The sequence below is a fragment of the Mastigoproctus giganteus genome, chromosome 2 (genome assembly GCF_048544385.1).
Source record: "Mastigoproctus giganteus isolate SK-2022 chromosome 2, ASM4854438v1, whole genome shotgun sequence".
Classification (NCBI taxonomy): domain Eukaryota; kingdom Metazoa; phylum Arthropoda; class Arachnida; order Uropygi; family Thelyphonidae; genus Mastigoproctus; species Mastigoproctus giganteus.
In genome coordinates, this window is record NC_143576.1 from 164,407,332 (window position 1) to 164,429,497 (window position 22,166).

General features: G+C 36.0%; 1 protein-coding gene across 2 annotated transcripts in view; it reads left to right on the forward strand.

Moving 5' to 3' along the window:
* The first annotated feature begins 1,899 nt into the window (after window positions 1-1,899).
* The window catches only part of LOC150089723 (ubiquitin-conjugating enzyme E2-17 kDa), a 205,578-nt gene continuing 185,311 nt past the window's right edge, over window positions 1,900-22,166 (forward strand). The window contains exon 1 of one of the 2 annotated variants that reach the window (XM_090389618.1): window positions 1,900-2,067. In XM_090389618.1, coding sequence (XP_090245744.1) covers window positions 2,044-2,067 — 24 coding nt within the window. In that variant the 5' untranslated portion in view covers window positions 1,900-2,043. Of the gene's footprint in view, window positions 2,068-2,151; window positions 2,207-22,166 lie in introns of those variants that run through there. The other variant, XM_090389617.1, reaches the window with a different exon arrangement.

The window sequence follows — 22,166 nt, forward strand, 5'->3', positions numbered from 1 at the left end:
AAACCAGCTCTGTGCACATCCAAATCATTACAACACATTCGCTCCAGCCCTACTAGTTGAAGTGCAATCCGGAGTTATATTGTTGAAAATTTTTACTGAAGCGGTTGTATATTTACATCAAGAGGCGAATCATAAACATTTTTCTGCAACCAATCATAAACGTTTTTCTGAACACATCCAATTCACCTCCCATGATCCTTTGTTTGAAATGCTTTACTTTAAAATTTTGCAAGATATCCATTTCTCTGGTTACCAAAAGGTTTCTGCCACGGATGGCAATGGCTAGCCCAAAGCCACCTAAGTGGTATGCCCCGAATCAATAATGTTTTTCCGCCACCAGCTGGTTTATGAGCTCTACCAAGATCACTTCCTATGATTCTTTGTGCGACCTCCTTTCCTGACTCCGTTTTTCTTTGATATGAAACGAAAGTGACTCGTTGGACGTCATTTCTGAGTTTCAAAATCGCGACAAATTGATTTTATTACCGTCCGAAATTTAGTAGGGGCCGCTAAAGATGTGTTTACACATTAAAAAAAAAAAAAAAAAAAGAAGCTGAATACAGAAAAAATACTTTTCAGTTTATATAGCTACTTGACTTGCTATCACCAGAACTGACTGCCTTGGTCACTTTCATTGTCAGCAGTATCTACACGTTTAGAGATGTGAAGATGCTCAAAATAACTTTGAAACGTATTCACCCTGTATTATATTTATATTACTATTACTGAAATAAGATAAGTGTAAATCCAGTAAATATCTTTAATCATACTTATTACTATTATTACTAGACATTTAAAGTGTAAGGAAGCCTGAGGCTTATGCTGCACCAGCTAAAAAAAATTGCCAAGTTACACTGTTATCACCAAGTTATCATCAAGAAAGAGAAGAAGGATTATATCCAGTTCAGAACCCTTGGTGTGCCAAGCCCATACTCACTAGATGTGAGCCCCTGGAATTGATGCAATTACACTTCAATAAACATTCAAATAAATTCTCCCATGACATGACAGTCTCTTTGATTTCATAACCTTTCTTCTGGTGGTTTGTCGTATAATCATGAGAAACTAATAGCAAAAAGGTTTTAGGTATTGGGAAACATGGTAATGACAAGGAATATCTTCTTCCTTTTCAATTTGAATTTTTATAGACGTGCGTTTTAATGGCATTGTATTATTTGTTAATTGATATTTGTAAACCCTGCTGAGTTTTACACGGTGTGTATCTCTTTCAAGACCATGCATTGACCATGTGAAATGTTTATTTATTTTGGCCAATAACTTTACTCATACTTATTTCATTGTCGTATATGAGAAAACCATTTCTGAGACGATTTTCCCCAACTCATTAACGCATTACTCCACGGATTCCTGTACATTCATAATATTTGTATTTTTACTGTTTGATTTGTTTATAGGCTTAGATTTTGGTTCAGTTTCATGATGTTTGCTTTCACTAGAAATACATTTGCACTTATAATATTGATAGTGAATAATTAGATCTTTAATTTTATCCACATAAAAATGAATTAATCTCTACAGTAATTTCATAAAAATGAAATTACTGTAGTTTAATCGGTTACCCAGGGTATAGTGAGGTGTACATGTAAAAACCTTTTTGCAGTAAAAGACCAAGTGCACCTTCCATGTATGATGTAACCTGCAGCGAGATATGCTATTCTTCTATGTTTTGTCACTAAATAAAGTAGTTCCCAATAAAGTGGATCAAGTGATATTAAGTTATTTTGATTTGGTTTATGAATTTATCTAATTAAATAGAAACTTTTATTTCATGATTATTCGATAGATTAACTGCTTATTTCTGCATTTATTTACCTTGGAAATTAAAATTTCAAGAATAAGTGAAATGTTGCGTATTAACTATGAGTAGTATTTATCCGCGTCCGCGTAGACTGCCGAATCTCTTTTTAGCTTTACAACCAACGGCTTTCGTTAGTCAGAGGGAACTTCCTTGACCTCAGCTGGTAGGCGGATAAGAGTAAAGTAATATACCGGTTTATAGTGTAGAGAAATTGTTAAAGAAATATGGCTTTGAAGAGAATCAATAAGGTAGGTCAGTTATTTTCCGTTTTGCAGTGGTCTGAATCTTAAGCGAATTTGTTGAGTACCTGTACTTTGATGTGCTTATACTCATCTGAGAATAAAGACAGTGTCCAGGATGTTGTTTTATGAAATGAGGCAGTTCTCTGTATTAAATCTTTCGAAACCTCTTTCTTTCTTTATTTATATATTTTTTGCTTGAGTACCCGGTGATTTTTATTTATTGATTATTGTTATTATTTAAGTTCAGGATTGTTTATGCCAGGCCTAACCAGCTAGGTTAAGTTTGGTTAATAATTTGTGCTAAATTGCATAATTTTTTGACGTTTGTCGAGTGAGCGTGTGAATAAGTGTTTAATGTATTGGGATATTCTTCAAAATGTCGAACGGGATAATGCATTTCTTTCTGAATCTTCACACATTTTCTCTGAATACATATGGAATTGAGTGAAAGCGAGTATATACCACTAAGCCTAACCATTATATGATGTCAGTTTTTAGTTCTACAAGTTGCTAACGTTGGTCATTGCTTAGATTCAGTTTATTCAAATAAATAAATTGGCCAATGATGTCTTCTGATTAGGCGAAGAGAAGAAAGTGAACTTGATGTTATTTCTGCCTCAAATGTTTTGCCACTTATTTGCCGTATATTTTTGCTTAAATAAAATTAATCAAATTAAGAATAATTAATTTCAGTAATACCGATTTCATCGATGTGGCAATTGCATCATAATCAGTTATTTTTTTAGCCAGTTTTGCCATGGACTAAATAGCTACAACGAATATGAAACATTGTGTACACAATGAAATGAAAGGAAAGGAATTTTAATCATGTGGAGAAAATGAGGCACAGGCAGAGAAACGTATTGAAATATCAGTGAATGTGCCCGCAGTGACAATTTTTATTTTACATGAGAAGATATATATCTTAATTCCTCAAAGTAACATTTTTTAAAGTAGTTTTAAATTTTGTTTATGAAATGGATTATATAATGAAATGTTAATAACATTTCAACTCCTGCCAAATATTTTACTTTATAAAGTATTACCTTATACTTTGGCATAAACCACAATTTTCAATGTTTATTTTTCTTTTACTGTTTCATCCATTTAAATTCACATCTACACCTGTAATTTTTAGTATTATTTATTTTTTTTACCAGTTTTACCCATGGGTAGCGGCTTTTGATTTTTAGTGGGAGGTGATATAGTAAAACTGGAGGTATGTGCATTCACCAACTCAGCAGTTGGAGTAGTTTTCTTTGCTCCTTGTAGTAGACACTTAAATTCTATCATAAGTATAGATTCCTTTCCATCCAAAACTGTTTTCACGCAATATTACTTTGTTATAAATATATTTTTTTCTTTATTTGAATTTTAACTTGTGTGTTATATGTGGAAGGTTTTCTTTCATTGGCTACTCATGTATATTTTCCTGTGTTGGTTGTGCCATGTGTGCCACTGGTTTCCCATCCCTAGTCTAGGTTTATCATTACAGATAGATTAGTATGATATAGTGACCAAGGAACTGCATGCAAAAAAATAATTTTGACTTCATAAACTTGGATTTCAGGAAAACTCTTGATTCTGTTGCATATAAAGACTGCTGTACAAACTGTAGCAGTTTGGCATTAAGAGCAAGTTACTGCTTTGGATAAAGGGATGGTTAAGTGGAAGAAGACTGAGTGGTTATACATAGGCACTGCTCTTCGTGGACTAATGTTTTTCGTGGAGATTACCAGGGTTCAGTGCTGAATCCATTGTTTTCAGTATTTATCAGTGATATTAATGGAGGTATATCAGGCCAATGTTTAAGTTATCGGGGTGGTTAATGACAATTGTGAAGGTGAGCTACTGCAACAAAATCTAGAAAAATTGGATCTGATGGGTTGAGAAATGGCAGTTGAAGTTTAGCATTGACAAGTGTAAGGTACTACACATGGGTAGCAGTAACCCCAGAGTAACTGTGGATAGCGGAGAATGAAAAAGATAATTGTGCAGCCAGACATGAAATTCTCTGAGCAGTGTAGACGTGCTGCCAGGACAGCCCATGGGGTTTAGTCAATGGTATGCAGAAACTTTGCTAGCGAGGGGATGAGGAGGTGATTGTCCCTTTGTATGAGGCCATGGTTAGGCTGCGTCTTCACTGTTGTATACAGGTCTGGAGGCCTGACTTTTGGAATGATGTAGATTTGCTGGAATGGGTGCAGAGAAAGGCAAACAGATTGGTGAAGGGAACAAAAGGGGTGCTCTTAACTTAGAAAGGTTTCAGTTCTGCAAATTACAGTGTCTTGAAATCAGGCACCTGTGGGGAGATCTGATTGAGGTGTTAAGTCTTGAATGGATTGAGTAAGCTGAATGATAATGGTATTCTTCCACTTGCTGAGACTACACACGAGGTGGCATAAATTCAAGTTGAGGATGGTTATAGGATAGATATGCAGAAGTTTGCCTTCTGCCAGCGAGTGGTTGATTGTGTTTGAACAGGCTTCCATCTGTTGTGGAAGTGGATGGGTTGAATAAAATCAAGGGATAACTAGACAAATTTTGGAGGGTATGGATGGGTGAACTGTTTTTTCTTTTTTTGGCTGATGCTATATAAGCTTGCTTTCTTGCATAATTTGCCATTACTACTACATTCCTATATCATTATTTAGGCATGTAGTAGTATTGGTACATATGTAATGGTAATGCCATAAGGAATGCACCTTTGTTTAGCATTAGTAGAGGCATTTGATGCAAGTTTATTATTATTAATTCACCAAAAACAGATGGGCTTTTAATGTGATTATCATTTTATTATGAAACATGAATATATATTTTGAAGGTATAATAATGTAATGTTGTAATGTTATCCTAATATTATGCATTAGAGAAAATAACAGATTATACTCAACAAGTGGTATTGGACAAAATAATGCAGTTAAATTCTTGAACTGTGTATACTAAGAGCTTTTAAGAAAGCAATATTGTTCTTGTGGTTCTGAAACACAGGTGAAATGGTTTTGAAATAAATAACTTTGCTATGATGTTTTTGAAATATTTGCTTGGAAGTAATCAACTTATTAATTATTTCTAATTACTAATTGTCATTTTGTGTGTGTGAGGCTTACTGTTTTAAAAAAAAAAAAAAAATGCTGAAGTAATTTACTTAACCTGATATACTGCCAGTCATGATTTTAAGTACTGCCTTGCATATGGATTATTTTCAGACATTCTCTCAGGTATGACAAGCTGCATTTGCTACCTGGGAGTCAAAAATGCTGGTGGAACTGATATTCAGGTGACAATCAAGTCAAGCGGACTGAATTTCAGTGAAGTCCGGTTGATCTGTGACAGTCAAATCCTCTACATTCACCTTCACATTATGGGACTGCTAATAAATCAGGGTGTAACTCCCACGTGGAAGTCCTGAAATATAACACCTAGCAGTGGTGGATTCAGGGTAGGGGCACCAGGGAATGTGTCCCCCCCCCGCCGTTTTTTGGAAAATATACACCAATCGTTTAAATTCTCTTTAGCTACAAAAAAGATTTTTTTTTTCATTGTTAACATAGGATTTTATCTATTTTTGCATTGTTTCAGCTATTTTCAACTGACTACAGTTGACAACACCGTTACTAATGTGATTGCCATTCTAGTGCACAAAATGGTGCCCCTCCTGTCATTTTTTTCTGGATCTGCCACTGGAACCTAAGGTGACCACCAAGGTGCAAAGCAATATAAACAGCAGTCGAGGTGTGATGACACCTACACCACACAGGAATGTTGCCTCTGTGTTACCAGTCAATACTAGGTGTTAGATGACATGTCACCAGTGCAGTAGCACCACTTTGCTTATTGGAGGCTTGAGGCTAACTAAACATGAGTTCCATTGTTCTTGAATCCATGTTTAGTCTCCAGAGCAATGCTCCAGCACCCTCATTTTTTTTTTTTTTTTTCCATCATGCAGTATAGTTGATGTCTTTTGAGGTTGTACGTCTAGACTATGGTTCTGTAGTTTATAGCTCTGCTAGACAAAGCGCTTTACGCTGGCTTGATCCTGTGCACCACAGTGCCCTTCGTCTTGCACTTGGAGCATACCGTACATCACCTGTCCACAGCCTATATGCTGAAGCACATGAAACCTCTCTTCAGCTACGTAGACAAATGCTTTTACTACACTATGCAGCAAAACTCAAAGGGCATCCAAACCATCCCACTTGGAACGGACTTTTCTCTCCTAAATGGGTAAACCTATACCAAGTGTATCCATCAATAAATCCACCAACCGGGATACGTCTTTGCGCATTGCAGGCCGATTGGCAAATTGACTTTAGTAAGATACAGCCCACTGCCTCTCATACAGTCCCACCTTGGACATATTATATACCACCGTGTGATTATTCATTGACAGCCTGGGGAAAACACACCCTATCTCAACAGAACATACTGCAAATGTTCGCCGCATTGAGAACCCAGCACGGCCAGTACACACCAATTCACACAGACGGGTCTAAAACAGACAATCATGTTGGTGCAGCAGCAGTATTTCCTAACACCACTTTGTCCAAAAAACTTCCCATTGAATGTAGCAGCTATACTGCAGAACTCTGTGCACTCCACATGGCCTTAAACTACACACTCTCAAGAACTAAACTGCACAGCGTTATTTATACTGACTCCATTAGTGCTATCCAAGCCATACAACGCACTACAAAAAATGATAACCCCTTACTTAGACAGATCTGGAACACGCTGACTAAATTAAACCAGAATAAACAACAAGTTCTGTTATGTTGGATTCCTGGTCACGCTGGAATTCCTAGAAATGAACAGGCCGACTTAGCTGCCAAAACTGCTACCGATCCTATAGACCAATCCTTCACTACACCTGCATCTGACTATAAGTACATTATAAATAAACGATGCCTTGAAAAATGGCAACATATCTGGCAGAATCAAGTCAACAATAAGCTACTTGGCATAAAAAAAGGTCTTAAACCATGGAGATCTAGTATACGTGAAAACCGACATGAAGAAGTTGTACTAGCCCGATTAAGGATAGGCCACACGCACCTAACACACCTTTATTTGCTTGCAGCCACTGATCCGCCATCGTGTACAAACTGTAACACCCAGCTCACTGTCCATCATATACTTATTGATTGTCCCAAGTACAGTACTGAGCGACAAGCTATGTTTATCTCATTTCCCACGACGAACACCTCTCTCAGCATTTCTGACCTACTAGCAGACACACCACATGTGACCAAAATATTTGATTTCCTCAAACAGATAAAATTATACAACATGATATAATTTTGAATATCATCTATACAGATAGAACTATGTATCGTAATATCACCCTAGCTAGGTGCATTATGGCCTTTGCTGTCCTTGCGCCTTAAAGCCCTAAAACAAACAAACAAAACTTTTGAGGTTGTGATGGACATGGCGAGATCCAATCTTCTTTACATTTTTAAGGTACAGTCCTAAACTGGTGTTTGCAGGTCGGCTGCTCGATAATTCACTGGGCCAAACCTATTAGTAACTCTAGGAGGCTTCCAGATAAGCTAGTGTATAATCTCACTGCCTCTACTCTGCCAGATATAACCCCCATGGGGATTATATTTGGCTGAGTAGTGACCGATGGTGACTTCAGGGAGTTGAGTAGTGTTTATGCAGGAGGCATTGTCCAGCGACTTCATATTAAGGAGCTGGCATATTCTTGCTATATGTATGCCATATCCAAAAATTTAATTCTTCATACAACATGCCCTCCCCATATTTTATTACTACTGAATACATCATCGATCATCAAATTAATAGAACAAACTTATCTGTGAAAAGATTTAAATATCCTAAACACTTCCTTGTTCATTTTACAAATATACATGTCTCGGTTTCAATCTCAGTGCTGTCCATTCCCACTTAGTCTATCAAACCTCACATACTTTTTCTGACAGAATCCCAATTATCGGGGCATTCACCCACTGCCCATCTCAGTTCCTAATTATTTGCTCTACGATTCCTTTTGCTTCAAAGGTCGTACTTGTGAATGTGTCCACTCAGATACTCCCTGTCAGAGACTTAGTAATTTGGAATCTCCTCTTGCTTAAAATTTCTACAATATTCTGCCATATTCATTCATTGCCTCTGTTGTTCTCCCAACTCCACTAATCACTTGGAACTCTTTGAAACTTGACTTTCTTCATTCCAACTTTCCTAAGAGTAAGGTAAATTTCCTTAGTGATTTTAATGTTCACAATCCCAGCTGGCTCCTGTTTTTTAGTCACACGGACCCAGCTGGGCGAGATCAAAATGCTGAGGTTTTTGCAATTACTGATGACCTCATACAGATTGTTCATTTACCTACAGAATACAAGACAATCCTAATGAGAGCAACATGCTTGATCTTTTTCTAACAAACAACCCTTCTAAGTATACGGTTCAGGTGAGTGGTCTTATAAGCACCTCAGATCACAACTTGGTGATGGTCTCTTCTCCAATGGAGCCTTTCTTTCATGGCCGTTCCCAACATCTTGTTTGTGATTACAAGAATGCAAAATGGGATGATCTGCAAGATTTCTTTTCCTTAGGTGGATTACTGTTTCAAAACTTCTAATGTCAGCATTTGCTCAGATCTTAGTGAAATTATTCTTGTAGGGATGGAATCCTTTATTCCACACTTCACCTTAGCATCTCATCATTTATCTAAACCTTGGTTTTCCAATAAATTGCTAAGGCCGTTCATAAGAAGAATGTTTCATATTATAATTGGCTCGTATCCAAATCTGCAGGTTCATTTTCTGCCTACACCAATGCTCACAACAATTGTAAAGCAGTTATTAATCAGTCCAAACTAGATTTCAAACGGGCTGAGTATAAAACTTGCCTCTTGTTCAAATGATAGCCGAGCATTCTGGTCTCCTGCCAGAGCTATTGGCCGCAACTTTTGCCCATCTCAGTTCCCACTTCTATAATTCCTGCTCTCTCTCTTTCAAGCCAGTCTGAATAGGTGCTGCAACCAGTCAGCATCTTTTTACTGTCCAACTTACAACACACAGAACCAACTTTTCTTATTCCTCATTTATTTCTTCAACTTTTGTTTTCTTGAACAACCTGCCTTCATACATATTTCCTGACAACCTATTGAAATGTAATGTCAACAAGTATCTTACTTCATCTTTTCAACCTTCAATCCATGCACAGTTCTGAGTACTCTAATTTCTAATACCTTTTGTGCTTGGGGTTTCATTAAAAAAGTACATATTTCCAAATGTTTTTCAATTTAGTTATTTTTCAAAAACATTTTATTACTAAACTAAAGAGTAACATGAGGTGTGGCAGTAATGTTCCTGAACTGGTGCTGTTTTGTTGAAGTTTGAGTTTGAAAATAAACAGAAATGGCATGTCGTATTTCAAACCACCTCCAACAGATGGTGGGACAGAGATTTAGTAGACTGACAGGTTGCAAATAACAATCACTTTTGTTAGTAGCATTAATATTCCATGTCACAATTTTGCAAGGAAGCAATGAACGAATATTCAATTTGGCTTTAAGTGGGGAAAATCTGCAACAGAAATGTATGAAATCTTAACTATTTATGATGAAATGTTAAGTTGTCCCAGTGTGTGTAAATGGTATAAGCAGTTCAAAGATTAACATGATCATGATGACCCAAGAAGTGGGCCTCCTGCTACCGTTCAAAATGAGGATAGAGTTGCAAAGGATTGGAAATTTGTGGCAAGAGAATATCATTTAACCCTCAAAATTATGACTGAGTTAGATATACAAATAAAGAGACGATTTGTCATAATTCTACATGAAGATATGGGGGGAAAGGAAGGTCTGTGCAAAATTTGGACTTGTCCACGCAGCCTCATGGATAAGCAACGAAGAATGTTATTGTGTGAAGATGTCATCTAGACTTATTAAAACATTCTGAGTGTTGGGTGTTTCGGTATGACCCAGAGACAAAGCATCGGAGAATGTAAGTGGACTTCAAAATAAACCCAAAGGCCTTAAAAAGCTTTATAGAGGTCCAGATTAAGATGATGCTGATCATGTTTTTCAATGAACAGGGTAGGATTTACAAGGAATTTGTACCTGAAGGGGAGAAAGTCAACACTGCATTCCATGTACAGGTGCTTCTAAGATTATTTAAATGTATTTCTAGGGTAAGACTGCAGTTTCAAGAGAAAGGCAACTAGTCTTGTTGCATGGCAATACTCCTGCACTTATCGTGAAACATTTCTGATGAAACATGGCATTGTACAGATCAACTGTACACCCTACTCTACCAGTTTAGCACCAGTGGTCTGCTTCCTCTTTCCCAAGGTGAATACTGTCCTCAAAGAAAGATTTCAGGATGTTGAGGACAAATAAAAACATAAACCATGGAACTGAATGCCTTTGCTTGTTCTTTTCAGGATAAATGCTTTCAATCAGGTGGTTATTTACTATTTATTTTAGCTTATGGCACAATACAACACATTACAATAAGTTAAAAAATGGATTAAAACTCAATGTCTAAAATATCAGTATATTCAATTAGGTCTTGTCAGTAGAAAGAAATCTCTTGAGCTCCCTCTGTAGGCCCTCAAGACACATTCTTGAGTAATTTGTTTGATAGTTTGCCTTTCAGTGCAACAATCACACTGTGGGGAAGATATTTTATTCCACTTGTAAAGTAAGTCTTCACAAATTCCATGATTAGTTATCTGGTTTAGGGTTATCCAAGTTTTATGAGATAAGTCAAATCCAGGTGATTATTCTATTATGCATAGATTATTACTAAACTTTAGAGGCAGAAACAATTTCACATTCATGTGACCATTGGGCACATGAATGGAAAGATTCAGATTAAAGTTGTCAGCTATTAAATCAGGCGGTGATTACATTGAATAGAAATAAAACCAATTTTGAGCCCCCTTCATGTTCTTTTTATAGCACCAGTCTGTGAACTTTATTTCCACATCTTGCAATAAGGTCAAAAATGAGGTCCCACTTTAATGTTTAGGGTTATTCTATTATGTTTGATTTTTATGGGTTTAGGAGTATTCTGTTATGTTTGATTTGATTTTTCAACAATAAATTCTTTTCTCAGTTGCATTTTCTCTCTCTCTCTCTCTCTCTCATTTTTATCACTTTGTATATTTCCTCTGTTTATGAGGAATAGTTTGGTGGGGGGGAGAGACCTTACATCTGGATTTGATCACACATATCCAGAGTAATAAAAACATATACACAGCTGTTTTATCCTTTACATACCAGTTGAACTGTTATGATGATGCTTAATCTTTATTTATGATTTTTGTCATTTCTAGAAATGATTGATTTGTAGAAATGACAAAAATCATAAATGATTATTGATCATTGATTATTTAATTTCACATTTAAAAATTAACTTAAATTTGAAACATGAAAATATTTACAAATTTTGATATTTAGAAATTGGTTAATATAAACTAGATTTCAGGTTGAGGTTTTCTGGCTTATTTTGGTAGTTGCAAAACTTGGAAGAGTGAGAAGCTCTTTCATCAATGAGCTTCTCACTCTTCCAACAACTTTCCTATTTCCATATGCAGGTACTATCTGTTCTCTTAACAGGCAAAGATCCTGGCCTACTTCACATAAAAACAACTAGAGGAATGGTTCAATAAAAATCATCTTATTCTGAATCCCACCAAATCAATATGTAATCTTCAGGATGTGGACCAGAACTCCCTTAGACTTAGAAATAAGTTATAAAGGTTGACCATTTCCAATAAACTGGAGATGGTCAACAATACAAAATTCTTGGGAATCTAGTTTGACTGTAAACTAACCTTGGACAAGCAAATGGTCACCATCAGAACAAAACCACATCTGGCTCATTTAGCAGTCTGGCTAAACTGTCTTCCTCAGGCAAGTCTTTAACTCTGATCCGGCCACATCTCACCCACAGGGTGGATGGGAAGTCACCCTATTTTAAAAAATGTTATATTTTCTAAAATATACAAAATAGCACTGCACATTTTTTTTTTTTTTCTGATTTGTAGCTTATTATTTGCCATTAGTTCCATGAAAGTTATAACTCAATGGGACCCCCAGCATTTTCCACACATTTTAAATGGACAGGTACATTTTCTGTGGCTTTCCTTAAGAATTGGGCAGGAACACTGGAGATGACCTTGACGGATCTTGTTTTCAAGTTCATCAATATTCTTAAGTTTACTCTTTTACACTTCTTCCTTGGCCCATCCCCATAAAAAGTAACCACATGGGGTTAGGTCTGTACTTTGTGCAGGCGATTCTGTGTGTCCTCGACGGCCTATCCAGCATCCTGGGAAATTCTCATTGAGACATTCCCTAGCAGTCAAGGCAAAATGCGGGGGAGCACAGTCTTGCATAAACATCAACTCTTGAGCGTTTCCCATGCAGAAATTGTAGATCACACAAAATTTTGCAACGATTTCTAAGTATCGTTCACCAATATAGGGAGTGACTTCCCACCCACCCTGTATACAGTTTATTCTTGCATGGGGAACAACAAGCCAGGAGAACATGGCCAAGATTAATACCATCATAAATTGTTGACTGCTCTGCTTTGGGTCTTTCCTGGAATGCATCAGTTTCTACAGGGTATTATGAGACAAAGCCCCTTAATATTCACCAGCTGTTAGTGAAATTTGAGGTTATTTTCATTTACAACTCTACACATCAGGTTTCTCAATGCTTTTTAGGATTTTTTTTATCACTGTTGAATAAGGTTTAACCTATAGTCTGAGGAAAGAATCCAGCTTGAAGATAATATTCTACAGGAAATAATTTGGTCATGAAAGCCTTAAGTTTTGAGGGGAAAAAACTTGGAAAACAGTCTTATTTCTTGTATATAAAGTCTCAAAGTTGTTGAATTAGTTTGTGAATTTTGAATATATACTTTATGATAGCCAATTAAAATATAATGGTAAACAGTAATAATGAATGTATAAATGTATGATAACACATATAATAATGTGTTTTATGTGTTAACATATCTGTTCTTAAATGCATTGATCTTTTAATATGTTCTTTTATATGTGCACTGTCCCTTAAAATAGTATTCACAGTTGAAGCAGTGAGACCTAATTGTGTGCAATAGATGACAAACTTTGTCCTGCTTCATACTTCTTAATTAATCATCTTCATTTCTGAATCAATTTTTTTTCTCGTTTCCTAGCACTGCCAGCACTCACACTTTTCATTGGTCCCTTTCTCTTCACCATTGTAATAAGTAAATAGGAATGAAGAGAAGATTCTGAAAATTTTTGTTTTTTATATGATTGAAGATTTTGGTGAAGAACTCATTTCACCATAATACCATAATGTAAAAACCCACAGTATTCCAGTTATCGGTATTATCCCAAATGCAATAAGATAGTTTACTACCCTTTTATAATAGATTTCACTTACAGAAAAGCCCAATAAACCAAAAAGTGCAAATTGTTTTTATTGTATTAAGGTAGTAACCTCCAGAAATGTGTTTTAGAAAAATATCACAATGGTGTTCAAAATTGATTCTTATAAAAAGGAACATATGATAACAATGAAAGTGTAGTGCAATTTCCATTTATAAAAATGACCTTTTAGAGAGATAAATAGCTAAGTTATATAGGAAAAATTTCAACTTCAGAGGTCTTGGAATGAATTATCGAAAAAAAAAAAAAAAAAACAATGTGTTATTGGGTTCACATTATATTTTCACGATACCTCCATTTATTCCTATGGGATGCAAAATATGTTTCCACGATTTTAAGTTTGCACCGGCTGGCAAAAACTTATGTAAAGTCGAATTTCCGTAAGTTCAGTATTACATAAGCTCGGGTGTGGCTGTATTATTATGAGATAGGTAACTTCTCAGTACAGGCACTCCTCTACTTATGTACAAATGACTTGCATACAATTTGTAGATACATACAAAGCAAAAAGTTTCTCAAAATTATTAAAATACTGTATATTGAAAATATATTGACTTTTGAACCTCACCTGCAAAGTACCAAAGTCAGCTGAAGTATATACGGTAACACTGTATCAGCTACCTGTGTGCCTGCCAGCTGCCGCTGCTTGTCCATTCTTGGTCCCTCAGTTTTTTGTTGGCAATAATTAGTAGAGGCATATAATGCAAGAAAGAAAGCCTATATAGCATCAGCCAAAAAAAAAAAAAAAAAAAAACCTCTTTCCCATTTCATCCATCCATTCACTCCAAATGTTTGTTTAGTTCTGCCTTGAGCTTAAAAAAAGTTAACCTGCACTACAACAGATGGAAGTTTGTTCTAACTATCAATTTGCCTTTAGCCAGTGGGTGGTTACCCACTGGCTAAAGGCAAATTTCTGTACATCTATTAATACAATGGTCTTTCCTCAGTTTCAATTTGTCTCCTCAGGTGAGTAATTTGAGCAAGAGGAAGAATGTGCCTCACAAGTTCTTAGTCTCCAGAAACTGAAATTTGCAGAACCTAAGCCTTTCTTGGTAACACCAACCTTTTTTTCCACTCGCCAATCTCGTTGCCCTTCTCTGTACTCGTTTCAGCAGCTCTACATCTTTCCCTAAAATGAGGCCTCCGCACCTGTATATAGTACTCAAGGTGAGGCCTGACCATTTCCTTATACAAGGGGACAATCACCTCCTTATCCCTGCTAGCAAAATTCCTGTATATCATTGATAAGACCTCATGACCTTCTCTGTAGCCTGTCTGCACTGCTCAGAAAACTTCATCTCTAACTGCACAATTACCCCAAGTCCTTTTCATTCTCCACTACCATGAGTGTAGTACCACCCAGTTGATACGTTACTCTAGGGTTACTGCTACCCATATGCAGTACTTTACATGTGTTAAACTTCAGTTGTCACCTCAGCTCAACTTTCCCAGATCCTGTTGCAGTAGCGCACTATCATTAACAACCCTGCCAACCTTCGTATCGTCCACAAAGTTAGACATTAAACTTGAAATACCTGCATTGATAAATACAGAAAACAGCAATGGGCCCAATGCCAAATCCTGGGGGACTCCACTAATAACATTAGTCCATGAAGAGCAGTTTCCATTGATTACCACTCTGTCTTCTCCCACTCAACCATCCTTTTATTCATTGTAGCAACTTGCCCTTACTGTCATACTGCTCTGATTTGTACAGTAGTCTTCCATGTGCCACAGTATCAAAAGCTTTCCTAAAATCAAAGTATATGATATAAAAATTATTTTTTTGCATCCAGTTCCTTTGTGACCACATCGCAGTATCCAATCAAATTAGTCAGACAAGCCTTCCTCTTAAACCCATGCGGTGTCTGAACTATAACTGCAGTCTTGTATAGACCCTTCATTGCTTCCTCAACCAGTGCCCCCATTAATTTCCCTGGAACAGAAGTTAAACTAACAGGTCCGTAATTATTCATGTCACCCTCCGATCCACCTTTGTGAATTGGGGACACATTTGCACACATCCAGTCCATGGGAACCTCCCCTGAGTCCAAGGAAGCTTTCATAATTATGGCTAAGGGTTTGCTTACTTCCTTTGCTGCTTCCTTTAATATAACTGATAGATCCCATCCATCCTAGGAGCCTTTATGTTCAATTTGAACAATTTTTCCTCCCTTTGCTCTCAGTTTTTACAAAATCATTTAGCTCTCTGACAGAGGGAGCTGAATGACTTCTGGCTTTCACCTCCCTGAATAACTCCATATGTGTGAATGTAGATGCAAAATACTCATTGTTTGTCAGCTTTTTCCTTTTTTTTTTTTTTATGAAACCCCAAACACGAAAGGTATCAAAACCTTATAGTACTTAGTACCGTGCGTGGGTTGAAGACGAAGTATGGGGAGGGAATGCCGGAAACTTTGCTCTAGAGCAGCAGTTCCCCAACTTTTTTTGTTGCGAAACCCCTATACACTTTCAAAAATTACGGAACCCTAACTATATGTATAGTTATTATATTTGGATAAAAATGTTTTAAAAAAATTATGGTAGTAGCATTTATTGAAAACATGTTTGATACAACTTTTAATACAAAAAAAAAAAATGAAATAAATGCAATACATTTTCACAAACTTTTATTTATATAAATGAGACTAAATAGTAACAGTTTTAAAAGTTAACATTCAATTTTATTTCATTCCTAAAAATTAGAAAACATTAAAATGAAAAAAAAAAAAAAAAAAATTCCTATAATAAGTAACTACCATTTATGATTTGTCTTTGTTTCATATTTATATTTTTCACATAGTGTGAGAATCTTTGATAAAACTTTAGCTAGGTTTAATGAGAAGTATGATTTTGCTTTTTGGATTCTAATATCCTTTCAAAATTTGGTTCAATATTGGATAATCGAATTCGCATATCTGGTGCAGCATTTAGTTTGCTGCGGTATTTAGTTTTTGTATCAATGTATTTCGAAAAGGCAGAATCACACATGTACGTAGTTGTAAATGGTAGCAAAAACCGAATAGTCCTTTTTGATAAATAAGGATATTCGTCATATGTACCAGACCAGAAAATTATCTGAACTGCTTCGAATTTAGCTTTTAATTTAGAATCTGAGCTAATTTCAATTAAACTTTCATATTCTTCTGGCAGAAATCCTTCTGGTTTTTCTTTTACTCTGAATGGGTTTTGTATCTAACAATTATTCGTATCTTCATTCTTAATATCTGGAAAATATTTAATTAGGGATTCAAGTAAGCTGTGAAGATGACTTGTAATGTCATTACGGATTTCGTTATCTATGCCTAGTTCAGATTCTTGGAGAAATTCACTTAAAGTTGGAAAACAGTCAAAAGTATTTTGTTCCACAGCAGATATCCAATATTCTAGTTTACGTGACGACAACAACCTATCTTTGACTTGAAAAATTAATTTTTTTTCTTGTAAAGTCGCACATGACCCATTCAATTTTGCAAATATATCAGCTAAATAAGCAGATCTTAATAACCATGATGTTTGATAATCTGTCAGATAATTTAAATTTATCGTCAGTGAAGTTCATTGAGTTCTTTCCGTAATTCAAAAATCTGGCAAGAATTCTACCTCGTGACAACCACCTTACTTCTGTATGTAGAAGTAAACTGGTATGAAGACTACCCATATCTCCACACAAAGCTTTAAAAATCTGTGATTGCAATGCCTGACTTTTTATAAAATTAATAATTTGAACTGCTTCTTCTAAAACTGATTTCAATGTGGCTGGAATTTGTTTTGTAACTAATGCATATCTGTGAAGAATTCAGTGATTAGAGATACAATTTCTTGCAACATTCTTAATTTGTGTAACAGCACCAGCTATTGTTCCTACCATTGCTTTAACTCCGTCACTGCACACGGCAATACATTTTTCCCAGCTTAGCGATATGCTTAATATGCCTTGATACAGTATTATTAGAAAGAGACAACATCAACCTTTCTAGCAAACTCTTCGTTGAACATACACAAAACAATATCTTTTACACAACCTTTAATAAGTGACTCACCTATTACATGTGCCTCACCGGGAAGACCAATGCGATAACATACTTTATATGACACTAATGTTGCACTCTCGTTGTCCGTTTTAAATTTTTTTTTTAGCATAAAACAGTTGGAGATATCATGACTTTCCAACATTTCTTTTAAAAAAAGAAATGTTCTTGTCTTTATAGTTCGGATGATTTGTCTCCAAAATGTCTCCTTAGTTTCGCTGGTACTAATGAATTGTTTGCTAATAATTTATTGCAAAATAAACACACAGCATCTGGAGCTTCTTTGTCACCAGCACTAGTAAATCCTAATGACAAATAACTTTTATCGAATTTATGTTTTTTCACTGATGTTTTCACAAAATTAGATGATAAAATCTTTTCTTGTAGTTTAATGGAACTGGAAGTTGATGGTTGGGCGAATTCTGAAATCTCTACATCTGCAGATTCCACGGTTTCTACTTTTATTGATAATGGTATCTCCTGTTTCTTTGATTGATCCATATTTTAACCAACGATCCATTGTTAAATTGGAATCCCTATATCCAAATTTTTTTTTAAAGAAAAGATTACAAAAAGTTAGTGATAGAGTTTTACTTGATTTATAAAAGCACAAACTGCAATCTTAATGAGTAGAAAATGAACATAAAATAGAATAAATTTGTTAAAAATACAATAATCATAAATAATAAACTGATTCGGCAATCCACAGTGCAACAGTGAATGATTTGTTCTAGTTCTAACAAAATCATAACAAGTAATGAGGTGATGTTTTGTTTTAGTTTTTTTAGGATATTCTGATGATAAGATAATACGTCCTGATTGGCTGGATCGCGTGAGGTCAAGGCCACACTATAATATACAGGCCGTACTGCTGGTACAGTGATGTCACAGTCAGTAGACAATGGGCCGCCTACAATAATTTTTAATGTATTTATGCACATTTCCTCAGCTGTCTTGTCATTTTTCTCCATTGTCTCTCAATTGATTAAAACTGATCTTATTTTGCATTACATATTTCAGGTTCCATAGCGAAATGTATTTCTTGCATTTAAATAATGAATAACGTAATTTTTTTTTGTATTTTTCTTGAGTAACTTTTTACATAACTTAAATTCTTTCATTTTTTTAAAATACCTACCCATTTTTATGAAACAAGAAAGATATAAAGGGCACCTTGTCTTGTGGAACCCCTGGGGTTCGGCGAACACACTTTGGGAACCACTGCTCTAGAGACTAAACATGGGTTTAACCACTTCAACCTCCAATAAACAAAGTGGTGGTATTGCACTGGTTGATGAGTCATCTACCTCAGCAGGTTCATCCACTTTCTTCTAGAGTCTATATAAGTAAAGAAGTCTTTACTATTTGTTTAGCCTCCTTTGCCAGAATTCTCATAATCTGCCTTTGCTTGCCTAATGTCCTTTGTGACTTGGTTACATACTGTCTTATATCTACCATAGACACCTGTGTGTCCTGATAATTTATATGCTTCCCATTCATTTTTCTTCTCTGCAACGAGTCTCAATAGGTTGTCTGACATCCATTTAGGCCTAAACATTGAACAGTATTTCTTAATTGGCATGAAAAGTGTAGCATATTCCAAGATTAATTCCTTGAATGATTCCCATTTAGAATTTGTTGTTGGTAACATTAGTTGGTCCCACTGTATAGAATTTAAAAAATCTCTGGACCACTGTAGTCACCTTTACGAAAGCAAAAACCCTTTCCTTTACCCCTGATGGTAGTTACATCTTTAAGTAAGTCTCACATCAGTACACTCTGTTCACTATCACCTAGTGGTTCCTTTTTCTGCAAATTCTTAATGAGAAGAATCACTGCTGGTAATTCAGATCAAGGGTATTACTCCCTCTGGTTGCCTCTCGAACATGCTGCTGTAGAAAACTATCATCCAATAAATCCACAAAAGTCTTGCTAGTGTGCGTGTGACCAACCCACAAGTTCCAGTCTATATCCGGGAAGTTAAAATTCCCCATTATAAGACACTGATTTTCTGGCCAACTCTATTTCTCTGTACAGTTGTTCATTGTAGTCATCAGTCATTAGGCCTATAATACACTCCTACTCTCAACTTGGTTTTCCCTGTGCTTATGTCACACCAAACTGACTCAACACTGAACTCTGTCCACCCATGTCAACAGGATGCAATATCTTACATTTTATATTTCTTAACTAACAGCATAACCCCTCCTTCCCTTCTATCCTTTCTGTACACATTGTACTCCCCAAATTCCAATTCTGCATTCCTTTTCTCTGTGTGGCAACATGTCTGATATCCCAACATCAGCCTTTGATGTCTTCACCAGCACCTCAAATTCATGAAATTTATTTACTATACTCTTAGCATTGGTGTACATGCAAGTATACATGCACCTGTTCTTACTCTTAGTTACCTCAAAACAATCCATGTACTTGTTCCATGATGACTCACAGCAGCCCTTGAAATCCTCGGTTTTCCTCACTTTGCAGGCTGCTGCTCATTCCAATAGAAGCAGTGCTAGAATCACTTTCACCTCTGCCTGTGGCTACTGTTAATCTATTAGTCCATGAATTCCCCCAAGCTAGCTTTTTTCTGACCTGCCTAATACTACCTCGATAGCATCAGAAATATTCTTGCATCCTTTCTGTTTTAAGTGTATCCCATCCCTGTAGAAACGATCTCTCCTGTTAACAAGCGCAGACCATGATAAAAAAATACTACTCCATGAGTTTTGAACAATCTCTCCAGGGCCAAATAGATTGACAAGGCTCTCATCATGTACTCCCTCCTATCGTGTCTGGGCAGAATTGTAGACACGTTTCATATTTAACCATAACTTGTGACTTTTTTCAACATTGACGTGTACTCAAGTAAATCAGATCTCCTACTTTTAATGTCATTAGTGCCAATGTGTACAACAATATCACCCTTTGTTCCCTTAAAAGATTAATTTGCTCTACAGCGTCATCAACTTTTGTCCCTGGCAGACATACCCTAGTCCTATTTCACCCATCCTTTTTGCACAATATATTTCTCATTTCCCTTACAATAGTCACTGACAATAACTAGTTCCTGTGGGACCAGTGCATTCTGCCTTATACCTTACTGCTGTGTTGCCTCATGCACAGGAGTGAGCTCTGGTGTTGAGTTGGGCTGCTTAGAGATTGATGGGCTCCCCCATTTCAATTCCTTTGAGGGCATATACTCTACTCTTCAAACTCTCATTGATGCCCATCAGAACACTGAGTTGCCACCTAATTTCTTGTTACTCTGTAGAATTAGAACACTCAAAGATATCCTCCTCGGCTAGATCATGTCCTGTTTTAGACAGGTCTGCAAACATTTCAAAGTTGTATATTTTTTTAGGATATGATGCATTGGAGAATCGCCGGCTTCAGTTCTACCCCGAGCCACAGCACGCCCACTACTTTGTGCACATTGCTTTGCTGCTCTAGTCTGGGGCCTGATTTCTGCTTACACATGTTGAAATTAACAGTGAAAATTAATAAGGTTAATAAATTTAATTGATGAATCTACTGTACTGTACAATACTAAGCTAATGCAGTAATATGTATTCCGCTATATAGTTTACCTTATACCTTAGCTATCAAGTTCAAGATGTATGCTATACCATAATCACAATACAGGCATACTTCGAATAACGAATAGGATGCGTTCCACGAAATTACTTCGTTAAGCAAAACTTTGTTTTCAGAGGTAAAAATACTATGGCCAGAATAGGGATACGTTCCTACGTAAAGAAAATGAAAAGCTTTTTTTTCGCACAAAGAAAAGTTTTATTAAATAAACAGTCAACTTACATACAAAGTGAAATCACAATTTTAAAATTGATTGCTTATGCTTTTTTTCTCTTTCATTTAACAATTGCGTATACGGAGTTATTGCATTTAACACTGATCGCTTAACAATAACACTTCTTCCTAAATCAGAATCATTTTCACTAAAAAAAATTTAAAACGTTTTCAATGTCATTTAAGCACCTTTTTAAATCTTTGGTTGTTAACACTTTTTCGGCAGGAACTTCTTTAACTTCGTCTTCGTTATCTTTGTCTTCGTTGCTAACAAGGTTTTCTAAATCTTCCACTGAAAAACCATCTTCTGCATTCAATAAATTTCTAACATCTCTTCATCGACATTTTCGAAACCTATTGATTGAGCCATCTGATAACTTCATTTCTAATTTCTTGAATGTTATTTTCTTCTTCTAGTACAACTTCTAGCCATATTTTGTGCCAAACTCCATTTAAGCATTTCTTAGTGACTTCTTTCCAAGCACTATCAATGTTTTCAATTGCGTTTTTAATGGTGTAGTTTTTCCAAAAAGTTTTAACTGTCATTTCCTCTTTATCCTCTAGTTCAGTTAAACTGCTTAATGTTCGACGCAGCTAATAAGCTTTAAATGATGCTATTACTCCCTGATCCAATGGTTGAATCAGGGAAGTTGTGTTTGCTGGAAGAAACACAACTTTGACAGGAATGCATGTGTCCAACGTGTTAAGATCAGTAGGATGTCCCGGAGCATTGTCTAACAACAAAAGAGCTTTTTCTTCAAAGTTGTTTTTTTGACAACACCGTTTTACTTCAGGACAAAAGTGGTTAACAAACCAATCAGTAAATAACTCCTTGGTAACCCA